Raw genomic sequence first — 14,320 nt, forward strand, 5'->3', positions numbered from 1 at the left:
GCCGTTATCACTGGCACATTCCTGAAACAAAACTGTTATATTTCTTATAACGATCCTTAATTAGAGATAGCTGATTAAAAAAATACTAAGAAATATAACAGTGTAGGACACCATTGCAATCACAGCACAGAATCATCTAAAAACGCATGCGTAGACAGCAGATTTTAAATTTACAAATAATTAATAAGCATAGGTAAGCTAAGTAGAATTATATATTATAGAGCATACACTGTTTTATATAGGTGTAGCATTTAAAACGTATTTAGCTAATTCATATGTACTTTATAATTTGTATTAATTAAGTAAAAGAAGGGAAATACGTCTAAGGAACGCATTACAAAACATTGTGGCGCCTTAATAGATGAGAGCGTAACCTAAATATACGCAAATTTGCAGCCGACGCTTTGTTAGTAGACATCAGTAACATTGTGCAGCTTATGCGATCACGAATACAAACCACATCTGATGCTTCGGCTAAAGTAAATAATAATATTCATCCGCGTAGGAGGCGATGGCATTCCTCAATTGGGCAAAGTCAGAAACGCCCCAGCCGGAGTCTAGCGGTGCTGTAAGTGATGTCACAACGTCCAAATACATTTCGTCAAACACCATACCATCTCAGATATGATATCACGAAATCTAACGCATACTTTTTTTTTAATGCCACTTCGGATCGCTACAGCCTGTAAGTAGCCATTAGTTTTGTAGAGTTTGTACCAAAGCATTAACAAATCCTTCATAATGTCATTCCAAATCATAAAATACTTTCATACATATAAGTACCTTAGTGTTTCCGTAGCTAGCAAGCAATAGTGATGGATTCGATTATTATTAGGTACATAATGATATTTGCAATCGAAAATAAAGTAACTGTTAAAGAAAGAAAAATATAACAACTAACTACAGCTGAATCATAAAATCCAACACTGTTAGTAGAGGAATAGATTTAGTGATTTTTCTTATAACAATAATTTTCCTATTGTAGCCAATATTTTGCGAATGATTTATATAAACAATTGGCTGCAGGGTGATAAAAAGCGGGAGTCGACAGGGGCTGCCGATTTGGTGACGTGTACGACGTGCGCGGGAGCGCCGGGCGCGTGTACCCACACCACTAATAATGGTGGTGTTTCAGAGGTAACATACACACGTTTTACCTACACAATAAATATTTAATGTTACTTATTTACACCTACCTTACACTAAAACTCGTAAATATTCTTTACAATAAAAGCTGTTTTACAGCAAAATGCAGGAATTTATTAAGTTATTTTTATTTTTATGTTATTTCACCTGAACAACAACTAATTTTGGTATAGAATGGTGTTTTCACATTTATCTACACAATTTATTTTCTTCATTGCTTTTTGTTATTAGTGTCAAAACGTAGTATGTATTTTTGGTTCGCCATCATCATTCATTTGCAAAATTATTTTCAGCCATGTTTCGTCCAGGTCCGTAAAAAGGAGCCGCCGCATCCGATCCGAGTCGCGAAGACAATCGACGTGATCGCCCGAATCACATTCCCCACTGCCTACGCTGTGTTTCTTATCTTCTTCTTCATACACTACAAGGCCTTTTCTTAATCATCAATCAGCGCGCTTCAAGCTTCGCGTTTGGGTACTATATTTCTATTATCACTGAAAAAGTCCTCGCGTAGCTTCAAATATTTTTCGTAATATATCACCTTTTTCTATATATTTTTTTTGACTAGGTATGTAAACTTTAAAGAGTCAGACTCCTTTAGGATTTCCTATAAGAAATGGACAATGATGCCGCTTCGTATTTCTACATCATATATGTATATCAAAGCTTTATTAGATAAATCCACTGTGAACAAATATTATTGATTAATTCAATACAACTTAGGAATTGTGATTTAACTTTCCTTTTATAAATAAGTGAAAAATAGTTATAAGCATATGTATTGAAAACTAAACTTTTGTTTGTTATTGTTAAACAGCTTATTATTAAAGCGTTATAGTTACTATACACTGTTTGGAGACTAAATTAAAATTAACTTAAATATGAAATTGAAAAAAATGTATTAAAATTAATTAATAATAATTTTAATTATCTTTATTAACTGAAAAGCATCAGATATCCTCCGTATTAGAGATCAGGTATGTCTATTAAAAATTCAACGTATAGCAGTCTACAGTAATTATAATTTTGACTTCAAATAGATTCTAAAAGCATTCTAAGACCTAGTATGTTTTGATTGGGACAGATTTTTAAACTTATCAAAGTGGGAACAATTCACATACCTAGTTAATTTTAGAGTTTTGGTTTGTCTTGAAAAAAATATCTATGGCGTTACTTAAGTTAGCTTATTTACGTTAGCGTCGTGTCAGTTAAACGAATCTATTTCAATCTTTCTACAGTCCAATAATGATTATTTAAAAAAAATATTAAGTATAATATATTTATATATTCATTGTTTTGAACCACATCCACATTTGTTGTGATACTACCATTATTTAGTCTTTTACAAGTACAATACATGTCACGCTAGTATTTATTGCTGTGTATTTGTTGATTTGAGATTGATTAAATTTAACCAAAGTTAGTTGTAGATAATAAAGCTCAAATAAGTAGTTATTTTTATAGATTTAGTCATTACCCTAAAAATCACAGCGATTTCGTGTTTTAGATACCTAAATATAAAAATATTTGGTATAATACCATGAACATGCCTTCTATTGTTCGATTCATATATTCATTTTTTGCCTGATTAGAATAAAAATAGGTATATTGTAAATACAAAAGAATTATCAATACGTAATTTAAGCTTAACATAACACGATAGTGAGTGGGTAACGTTCAATTATGTTATGCACTGATGTTCACTTTAATAATAAATTATCATATAATTCACATGTGATTGTGATGCTGTGACTTGTGAAGCGCCATAAGCTCAAAAGGCTTAATTATAGAAAAAAAAATAGATATAAGTGTGCCTTGGAAAATTACATTTTTATAATTACCGCCATTTGCGTTTTTGATATGACCAAAGAGGTGTGACCAATTTGTTTTGATCGTCATTTAATTATGTTACATTAAAAATATAAATAACGTTAAAGTCCTTGAAATTACAATTTATAACTTCAGAACATAATATGTTACTTAAAAGTAGATAAATTTTGAATTGTGAAGCATTCGCTATGTTCAAATAAGCTTAATTAAATACTTATTAGTACATAATTTGCATACTTTTGAATTATATTCATTAGTTTTAATAAGTATTTATAATTTTTAAGTTATAGTTACGCTCATAAGCTGAACATTTCTAAATAAAAGAAAAGCTTAGGGTCCGAGGCTCCCCCAGAAATTATTTTTCGAACATCTTTTTTTTGATTAGGTAAGTAGCATTCGTACTAATTAAGAAACATTGAGTGTAACCCGTCAATCAACTACAGATAATAAACTCAATTAGATCAAGTATATAGTTGATTAAGGTGTATCCATACACCCCACGTCCATTTTACAGATACGAACAACTAAAACTGAAAACAGTGCTAACTTTCTTATATTCTTCTTAGTGTTAATTTTGACCTATGTTTTAGAAAATACTGTATAAAATTAACATTAAATCCAATTTCTAAAATTAATTTTACCAGTAATTAGCCATCAAACCAAATTATGTAATACGCGATCGCTATATAATCTGATATATTTCATTTTAAAAAAAACTCTGGGGAGCTTAAGATCTTGGGCCAGAACATAAATTGCCTAATATTGTAGCTATGTTAATCCATCAAAAGTCCTAATTAACAATGAAAATAATATTCTACAGTTGTTAATTTTATTTTGAGACACAATTAAATATTATGTTTTATAACAATTTTTTCTACAGATTACTTACACACTTATTACTTTTAAAAACTTGAAAATCAACATAGATATTATAATATGTAGCTATATTTTTTCTATTTTCACGTGGTCCTTTTCATATAAATGAATGGCATATGTCTTACGGCTTTACAGCTTAGTAACTCTTAAGGCATTCGATGAACAGAACTATTTAATGATTATGTTGTTATAGTAGTTGGATGCGATGTAGATATACGAGAAACGCGGCAAATATTACAATATAACGAGTAAAAAGTCTAAGTCTAAAATTAAAGTAGTAGTTTAATATAAAAACGAAGCTGTGTGCGCAAGTTACGCTCGAAGTTCAGTTGTCGACTTCGGAAGTTTTTTAAAAAAAAAACATTATTTTAGATCAAAGAACAAAAAAATTCAAATCTAGCAATTTATATATTACGTATTAAGTTTTGGAAAATTGTTTGACGTGGAAAATAAACAATCTTTTAAATAGAAAGCTTTCATGCTTCATATTATATTGATAAAAGCGTGGTATCCTAAATTTGTCCATTTTATATAGTTTTTCATAGATCCTAAGCTTATTATTCCATTAGAACGTTATGTTCAACCACATTAGTGTCAACGATTTTATGCCTTTTGCTTGTTAAAAAGCGGACCAACGAGTCAAGTTTTGGTAATATACACCTTATCTAAATATAGTATGTATAGTTAAATCGTATATTATTATCATAAGAACCCGTTTTGGCTGTGCTTGAATATTGTAAATTAAAGTGTATAGTATTATGAAGTTAATTTTTATATGTTTATCGTCTAAACTTGTCTATTTGTTTGTTTATCTATTTAATATATTATAGGGCACGGCTATTTAATATGATTCGATGAGGGATAGCTATTTAAAAGTCGCCGTATGTAATAAAAGTAACGAATGAATACAATTAAAGCCAATATTTTAATTTTAACCCAGTATAAAGTGAGCGCATTTCAAAATTATATATATAGTTATAAAATTTTCCTAATACAAGTAAGACATGAAAAATGTGTAAATGCTTATATAAAATTTATTTAAGGTAGAACTAATAAATCTTTTAATATCTTCGTTTTCCCTCTAATTTTCTTCATGGTAAAAAAGGCAGATAATAGAGAAAAAAACGAATGAGATTTTGGAAAATATTATAATGCACAATGATATAAAATGTAATTCATAGAAAATGGAGGCATTTATATATTTTTTAGTTAGATTATATACCTATATATCAATACTAGACTAGCTTGTTTTTTGGAACTGCTAACAATTAACAAGTTTAGTTTTAATATATAAGCGTTAAGAATATTTCAATGGCGCGATTCACTTTTACGCCAGAAATTTATGTAGGTTACTTTTTGATTTACTTGTTACCTAAATATTATTTGAGCTCAGGATTTTGATTCGACGTAATAAAACTGTAGGTAGACTTGATCGGATGAACACTCGAAGAAGCAATTAAGTAAATTATTGATAATTATTTTTGCTCCATTTTAACATTTATACATATGCATATTCTTTACGTCTTGTTCGTTTTTCCAGTGCCATACAAAATAAAAAACCTTAATTACCCCTGAACTATTTATAATAGTAAAGATGTATAATGTATGTTGTCATATACATTATACAATATAAATATATTTATTTCAGTTTGGCTTACACATGCGAAATCGTGTCTTACTTGAGAGAAAAAGAATAAAATTCTTTCAATCTCTACGCCGTCCCGTAATTGATGTTCATTAAACTTTTGAATATTTACAGTCTGTGTACTTATATATGTGTTATTTTTGACTCCTTTAATAGCTTATACTTAAATCAAATAGTTAAAAATATTTAAAAGCCATCTGGCTTTTAAATATTACAACTTGAAATCAGAATCAATGCAAAAAAATATAATATAAATCGCCATTAAAAAAATTATTTCTATTAAGTATATCCTCAAAATGATCTCCTATTACAGATTAATATATAATCTATACAAATCCTTACCTTCTTAAATTGTACCATTCCCCAATTTTATAAAAATTTTCAAAGTGATATATTTTAATTCGCAATTTCTATCTACTGTTAAATAATATAAGATAAAATAACATATCATTCGCTTTATAAGAAACAAAAATATAAATTTACGCTATATTCTGTTAAAACTATGTAAGATTATATTCAGGCGTTATCTCAAATATATATATTGTTAAATTTTCCAACTTTTAACATTGTTTATGCTTGATATTAACATTATTAAATATTTAATGAATATATTGTTAAAATAATGAAAATTATATTATAATTTAAACAATGATCACCCACTTACCATTAAATAACAATATTAAAGTGTAGTAGGTAAATATATAGTTTTGACATTCATTTTTTTTTAAATATAAAACATGATGTGCAAGTAGAATTGATATAGATAACTTAATAAAAAGTATATATATATATATATATATATATATATATATATATATATATATATATATATATATATATATTGTAAAGACAGTGTAATAGTTCTAAATAATATTTAAGTATTGATTTTTTTTATTTATATACGGGTGGAATTGTCAGCACCAATTTAAATGAAACCACAGTTTTAATTACTCTATAAAAACCTAATATAATTCAGAAAATAAATAATTCCCAAAAATGTAAGTTATTTTTTGAAACAAAATAAACAATAAAATTATCGTTTTAAAATAAAACGCCATTTGTAAACGCACACATTTACCTGTCAAAGCGGCAACGTCGCACACGTATGTGTGTGTCACACGAAATACAGGTATGGATAAAAATCGTGAAATGAGAAAAAAATCCGACGTCCAAACTGTTGAGGTACCTTGATTCATTTCTTTGAAATATTTTACCCTATATGCAGTTTCAGTAAAAGAAGCGCTGCCTCTTCCACACTGTGTATTATGTGCACATTGTATATTAATTTCCGTGTACAAAAATATTAATTATTTTATAAGAGCTTTAAAGGAACTCAATGCATCTGGTCTACTGCGTGATGGGCACCTAAATCATATTCTGGAATATTTAAAAAAATATAATAAACTACTGTTACTGCCCAATTTTGTAAAATGATTGAAATCATGAAGTTGCTCCTATAGCTTTTTCTTGTTATATATTCAATATTTAATATTATTAATAAGTCGGTATATATATACAATATTAGGCAGAAAAAATATCATCCTCGCCACAAAAATATATTTTTTAATGCAGATCTATTGTACAAATTAAACAAATACATAAACGAATCATTATTATAAACATACAGACAGTGTTTGAAAACAGGTGGGTAAACTAACTGAATAGAACACAAGGAAGGAAGGCTTAAGTCATATTACAATTCAAAAACACCTAATTCTCATTAGCTAAGTTCACTTTGTAGGTTTAATTGAAGATAGTTGTAATGTAGAGATGAGCAGAAAGCATTGCCTAGCCCTAGTCATAATAATTAAAGATAATCACCATTCTGAAGTAAAGGTGCATTTTCATATACAAATTTAGAGGTGATGCTTTGCCCAAATATATAATATAAACGTTTAAATCGCTTTATTTAAGAGTTAAGTAGGTATGTTACCATACATTTTCAATCTACTTCAAATAGATATAAGTGAATGCTGTAATTTGGAAACAATAATTCAAGTAGTCACTAAATCTAGCGAATGGCTCCCGATATGTTGCTACCTTAAGTTGGAAAAGTTGTTGAAATATAAGTACTTGTCAAAGTGCATAAGGCACTTGATAAAATAAATAGGCATTTTCAATTATTACAATACATTACTGATGAAATATTATACAAGAATGAAAAAGTTTTAGAAAAGAAGCAAAACCACAAGTAAATAGTGGCGGCGAGCTATGTTATCAATAAATAACACAAAGTTCTTTTTATTAAAAGTCTCTTTTAGTGTTCAATAGATTGGTGCACTAATTATAGTCGCATTTAGCAAAGCTAAAACAACAAAATAATTTAATTTTCACTAGCTACGCCTAATACTGTACTCTATAAAAAGTGTTCAAAATCAACAACTTTTCTAATTTCCTATTAGATTGAAATGCCTGAAAGACCAGAGTAGTCTACTTAATTGGTTATGCTGCTTTAATGTATAAGTAGGCAAATCAACATTGTCAAGCATTTTTGTGAAATTTTAATAAAATTCCGTCCACTAAATCCAAGCTGGTTCCCGTTGAGTTCTGTGAGTGAATTCTTACTATGTACGGTGTACTTCAACCGTCTCTACAATTATCATTTCCCTTAAGATTCCACATGAACAACGTAATTTTTTCGTTACCGCTATTGAGTTAAATTAATTTTTAACTTAACAAAAATAAATGTTACTCTGAACTTTTAGGCAATAAATAAATATTAAAGTGTATGCGAGCGTTAGATTTTAATTTTAAAAATGTATAATTGAAATACTTTCTAAATTTTCTGTTAATGACGTGAATATTATGTAAGTAAATAGGTTAGTAAATTAGGATTAAGTTGCACGAAGAGACATTAGTGAGATAAATACGACCGATGCGTGGCCCTTTATAGGCCAACCCATATACCCAATGGGTAAAGAGCGAAATACCTAACTTCATCTACTGTGAGTATATTTTCTTTAAAAGTGTAGCTTAAATATTAAGATTTTCCAGCATGCCATAATGATTCTTCAAATATTTCAAATATTTTTTATAGTATATGCAGATTTGTTCATTAAATTAAATATACATAATAATAAATGTGTGCACACATATTTTTTTATAAGCAAAATTGTTTTGTTTTGGTAGTAAAAAGTGCTTATTGTATTGTAATTATATTTAAAATCATATGTAAAGGCTGTAACATTTTAAAAATCTAAAAATATGTTATAATATACCTAATAGTTCACTTTGCATTATGTGATACATCAAGATTAGTATTTTTTTAAGCATTATAATATTGTATTGATCGGTAACTACCTACTTACAATAATATGTATCTAATATTAAACAAAATTTGCAATTCACGCATCGCCTTGTGTAAATAAATGATGACTGGATGTCAAATTGTACGTTGCATTGTAAATAATTTTAATATAGTATTTATGATTACAATTTTCAAAGTAATTAAAACACAATTTCAAACTTAATTCGTTTTATTTTAACTGGTAATTTCATTAAATAACTAGCGGCTGGTTGTGTTGAAAAAAAATAAAAATCTGCAAAGAAGACATAAAATTAAAAAAATTCTTGCTACTCAAATATCTGTGCTCAAAGTTTCATTACTATACACGAGTTTCAAATTCAAAATATTTTTATTCATGTAAACCGTTACAGGCACTTATGAATAGTCATCATTACACAAAGTTTAACAAAATTATGGCACAAATTAAGACTAAGAGACTCTTGATCAAGAATCAAGGTGGCCGGGGGGCAGTGGCGGACTAAGGGGGGGGCGACGGGGGCGGTCCGCCCCGGGCCTCGGGTCCAGGGGGGCCTCCAAATGGTGCAAATTCCCTTGATGAAATCCTAAATAAGTCCTTGAAAAAACGCATAGTATCTAATTAGAGGAAGTGTGAGGTTGGAGGGGGCCTCCAATAAACAAATAAGTACAGGGATTAGTGCAGCCTGTACCGGTAGCTTACATTATATTAATTAAATTTCTTTTATCTTTCTAATGTCCATTTAATTTGCATGTGGTTCCAGTATCGTAGTTTTTTACTTCAAGTTCCTAGGGCCTCCAGACCGACGTCATTTTATAAAAGTTTGCGTACTCACTAACCTGAAAGTGGGGCCCTTCCAGAAGTAGCGCAAAATAAAGGTACATTTTGATCTGGAAGGATGATTGAGCCATCAGATTGGTTTGAGTGCTTATAAGGGGTCTTAAAATAGACCATAAATAATATATGTAAAATTATAGTGTAATTTTTCAAAGTGGTTTTGGAAGTCAAATGGCAGTTGCTCCATTTAAAAACCGCCATCCGCCGCTAATATGGAACGCAACAACGTGTCAAGTACGAACACTGCTTAAAACGCTAGTACCCAGACAGAAACTCCGCTTTGCAACGTGGAATATTGGCTCTCTAACCGGACGATGCAGAGAACTCGCAGATGTACTTATAAGACTTCGGGTCCAGTGTGCTTTCCTCCAGGAAGCTTGCTGGAAGGGCAATAAGCCTCGCAATAATGGACAGGGTTATCGCCTTATATACACCGGATCACCCTCAGGTAAAAATTGTGTGGCAGTAGTTCTTTCTGAAGAGCTTTAGAACTGGCTTCTTGAAGCTGATGGTCGCTGCAATAGCTTGATGCATATAAGGGTGCTGATTGAAGGCGTAATTACAATTAAATCAGTGCCTATGCGCCGCAGGCCGGCTGTAGCGTGTCCAAAAAAGAGTCATTCTGAAAGCAGAATGAAGAGGTTCTACCTGCTATACCGTCTACCGAAATGGTTGTTTGTTGTTGGGGAAGACTTGAACAGTCAGTAAGGCTGCTGAGCCGTATGAACATGTTCACGGAGGATTTAGATACGGACTTCGTAATATAGAGGGAGAAAATATTCTGAGAACCTATATTGCGTGTGATCTGACCGTCGCGAATACGTTCTTCCAAAAGAACCCTCAGCACGGGATTATTGCCAAGAAGTAGAAGAAGTATACGTATTTTATCCCAATATTAAACAATCTTTAGGACGTCTGGCAAGAGTAAAGCCTACGTAAAGGGTTACACCAGGGTTATAATAATCAAAAATATATTTAAATACGAGCGTGTTTACTTTAACGTAGGTGAGCGTGTACCTTAAATTGGCGCTATCTTTGAAACGGCCTCACTTTCAAGTTAGGAAGTACGCATACACTCTTACCTACTTATTAAACTAGTAATCTTCGAAATTTCAGCTTTACTAAAATGACGTAGGTCTACTGGGCTCCTAGGATCTCAGTCTATTTTATTTTATACGCGGAACTAATATTACTATAGCGTGTGAACTAGCTCATGATGATAAATTATTATCATAAGCTTCAGATGACGCTCTGGCTCTGGCTCCTAGATAATGTGGTAGAAATTTACAATGAATTTGAGAATGATCAGGTTTTACATCTAGAGCAGATGATCTGCCTCCACCTGTACCTATCTATCGAATGGTAGTAGTAGAGAATATCAGTATTCGGTTTTGATACAAATTCCTCTTTTCTTCCATACGTTATTTACACGGATGATAGCTTCTTTTGTTATTCCAATTCGTCTTTTTATCTCGAGGACACGAGGATTTTTTTGCTAAATTCTACTACATGTACTTTTGATATTTTAATTTTCTATGTGTATGCAAGTCCAACTCAAACATTAATTACAAGATGTAAACTAAGTATAAGTAAGCATAACTAAGCATACACACTAATTTGTACATGAAAAAAAGTGTGATATATTAAAAAAAATTATTGGGGGGGGTGGGGGGGGTGGTGTTTGGTGAGTGTCAAGGGGCCTCATTCAACGACACCGCCCCGGGCCCGGGTTAGTCCGCCACTGCCGGGGGGTCGCTGTGTGCAGGACGGAGTCATATGCCAGGCGTTTTTATCCTCGATGTACTGATTTATGGAATAGTACGCTCAGATACATCGGTAATATTAGAAGGTGTTTTATTATAAAATCTAGCACGGTAAGTATACCATAAATGATCGTTTAAGTAACAAAAGCATTTGTTGTTGATCTATAGGAAGGAAGGTTGTTAAGAGTTAAGACACTCTATTCTCCATTTTCCGCCGAATTTTGGAGGCACTGCGTGTTGCGTGGCAGAACTTAACGCCGCACTTATACACGCATATAATGTCCAAGCCTATATATCACATCAAAATTTCAACTATACACCTGGTTTTTAAGACGTATTTTTTGGTTAAAAGTTACAATTTTAGAAGAGCTTCCATTATAATTTATCCTATTTTAACAACAAAAAGATTAAATATAAATAACTTTTTCTTTAGTATTTTTTTTTCAGAGACGATGTTATTCACTGACAATTGTTTCAACGTAATTGCGCTATTTTTAATTTAAGAAATTCAGAGCCATAAAATAATTAAACTTCATAATCTATACAAATAAAGTGAAGTAAATTGTATGGAAGTAGTATGGTACCTTATACAATTTTAATTAAATAACATTTCAAAGTTTAAACATCCACGTAGCGTTAATCTACGTAGCTATATAAATATGTTAAAGTTAATTAATAGTTAAATATTTAAAAAAATGTAGCATTATTATTACATATAATACAATACAGTTAGATTTAATTTTTTTTTTCGGATATAATTATTTTTATGTACATTGACAACATTAATTTATATTTGAAGCTTCAAAGTTCAAACATCAAAGTCACTTTGAATGTGACAAGTTGAATCTAAAATCTAAATGCAGTTTGTGCCTTGAATCGAATTTTATTGTAGAATAACAGTAACAACTTAAAAAATGAAAATTTAAGACTAAAATTAACTAATAAAACTATGTGACATTTCAATATCAACATACAAAATGGTGCTTTTTAATTTCTGGTCAATTCTCCACTGGTATCTAAGACCAATTGTGAAATGGTTTTTAAGAAAAACTACCCAACTATGTGAACTCCAAAGAATATGCTATGGTGATAGGCCTGGAGCTCAAAGAACATGTAATATCGAACAATCTTTGATGTTGTCCAGAACACGAGACGTTAAGGAGGTTGTATCATTTTTAGATGCTGTAGTAAAAGAACGTAAGTTTGTTCCCATAAGCTTCCGAGAAATACTTGACCCATCTATAAATATTATTTTAAGAGTGAAAAAAATTAACCCCAAGCTCCATGATGTCTTTATACCATCATTTCGACGCTGTCTGCAACAAATTTGGAGTTATAGGCAACTTACAGATGAAATTGAAGAAATACGTAAAACTCAATATGATAGTAATAATTCTGATCATGAAGATAAATTATTGAAACTGTGGGACTTATTAGTACCTAATAAACCACTGGAAGCAAGAATTACAAAGGAGTGGCAATATATTGGTTTTCAGGTAAATATAATGCTATTTCACTATAACCTTATAAAGTCATGATCTGTTGTCAAAATTATTATTTATTTTTTGCAGGGTGATGATCCAAAAACTGATTTTCGTGGAATGGGACTTCTTGGTCTGGATAATTTACTTTACTTCTCTACTGAATATCCAGATGTATCAAGACATGTTTTGAGTCATTCAGTGCACCCTAAGTATGGTTATACTTATGCTATTGTAGGTATCAATTTAACATCAATGGCATATTTTCTCTTAAAAGATGGTTCAGCAAAAACTTACATGTTTAATGCGAAACATCAATTGCCTAGTATTAATTTATTTCATAAATTTTATTGCTACTTATTTTATGAGTTTGATAAGTTATGGCTAGAATCTAAACCGGAAAATATGATGGAATTCTCAAATATCTTTAAAAAATTTGAAAATGCAATACGCACTGAATTAGCTGATCCTGCATCTGTTTTTCGAATAAATATTGAAGTTGACACTGTATAACAATATCTAGTCAAATATAGTGTTTAAATAAGTATTTTATGCACATTTTGCAAGCTTTATAAATACAAGATTTTACTACACAAGATTTTAAGATGAAAATTTTACATAGTATTTAGGGTAATAATACATTAATATGATTATGCTTTTATTACTTGTCACATTTCATCACATGTTTGTAATGAGAATGTTAACATTACTTTTAATGAACTGAATAACCTGGATTCATAATTATTAAAGATATAGTAAATAAATATTTGGTGTTGGACAGAATACAATAAAATTTATGAATATATCAAATACTAAATGGAGGCTGAATATTCATTACAAATCTAATTTTAAACTAAAACAATGCTTTATTCAGCATTATATTCTCCTAGCTCAGATTTATTGTCTCGACCTTTACAATATTACACAATGAAGGCTAAAATAGAGCCACATTAATAATATTAATAATATAATTTTCTATTTCAGTGTACAGCTTTTTCTTAAAATTCATATTTATTAAAATATAAAGTAAAAAGTTAACAAAAATGGTACCTGTGTATTAGAGCTACAAGTACCATGAAAATTTCAATTTAAAACCTTTGTAGCACAGTCACACAGCACCTGATTATAAATGTTATGGTTGTGAGTTAGATTTCCACTTAAGGGGTGAGTTATTTACCTCTCTCTGGTAACAAGACAAAGCACGAGTTCTGAGTTCTGCCACTGATCATGCAATAATTTGAAAAAGTGGAGAGCAATGCCTTAATATAAAGTTGCCTCTACCTCCAGTTCCATATGGACGATACAATGTCAAACTAAAAAAACATAGCTAATTTTTAATCTCATCACATAAATAGCATAATATTTTCATGACAAGAGTGTTTGTAATTTATGTTTAAAAATAAAATATTATGTACACATTGGTTTAATTTTTTTTTTCATTTTATTCCAAAAAACATTTATTTTAAATAAAACTAATGC

The 14,320-nt window shown here is 30.2% G+C and overlaps 2 protein-coding genes across 28 annotated transcripts in view; both read left to right on the top strand.

The window, feature by feature from the left end:
• Positions 1-8,962, top strand: part of LOC146530733 (glutamate-gated chloride channel-like) — a 54,796-nt gene extending 45,834 nt beyond the window's left edge. For 14 of the 27 annotated variants that reach the window (XM_085198855.1, XM_085198854.1, XM_085198860.1 and 11 more), the window contains 3 exons: positions 506-568; positions 1,027-1,137; positions 1,440-8,962. In XM_085198855.1, the coding sequence (XP_085054981.1) occupies positions 506-568; positions 1,027-1,137; positions 1,440-1,586 (321 nt within the window). In that variant the 3' untranslated portion in view covers positions 1,587-8,962. Of the gene's footprint in view, positions 1-505; positions 686-1,026; positions 1,138-1,439 lie in introns of those variants that run through there. The other 13 variants (XM_085198861.1, XM_085198872.1, XM_085198871.1 and 10 more) reach the window with 4 other exon arrangements.
• Positions 8,963-12,168: 3,206 nt separating this feature from the next.
• Positions 12,169-14,268, top strand: LOC146530734 (ELMO domain-containing protein 2-like). The gene is made up of 2 exons (XM_085198899.1): positions 12,169-12,856; positions 12,932-14,268. Exons 1-2 carry the CDS (start codon positions 12,338-12,340, stop codon positions 13,352-13,354), a joined length of 942 nt encoding a protein of 313 aa, XP_085055025.1. The 5' UTR covers positions 12,169-12,337; the 3' UTR covers positions 13,355-14,268.
• Positions 14,269-14,320: the final 52 nt, after the last annotated feature.

Source organism: Heliconius melpomene, chromosome 16, assembly GCF_056956725.1.
Source record: "Heliconius melpomene rosina isolate 202511_hmr_F chromosome 16, ASM5695672v1, whole genome shotgun sequence".
Classification (NCBI taxonomy): Eukaryota; Metazoa; Arthropoda; class Insecta; order Lepidoptera; family Nymphalidae; genus Heliconius; species Heliconius melpomene.

Coding starts and splice junctions, on each gene's coding strand:
- LOC146530734 (XM_085198899.1), top strand. CDS start 12,338: ATGGTGCTTTTTAATTTCTGGTCAATTCTCCACTGGTATCTAAGACCA. Junction 12,857..12,931: donor GGCAATATATTGGTTTTCAG/GTAAATATAATG, acceptor TATTTTTTGCAG/GGTGATGATCCAAAAACTGA.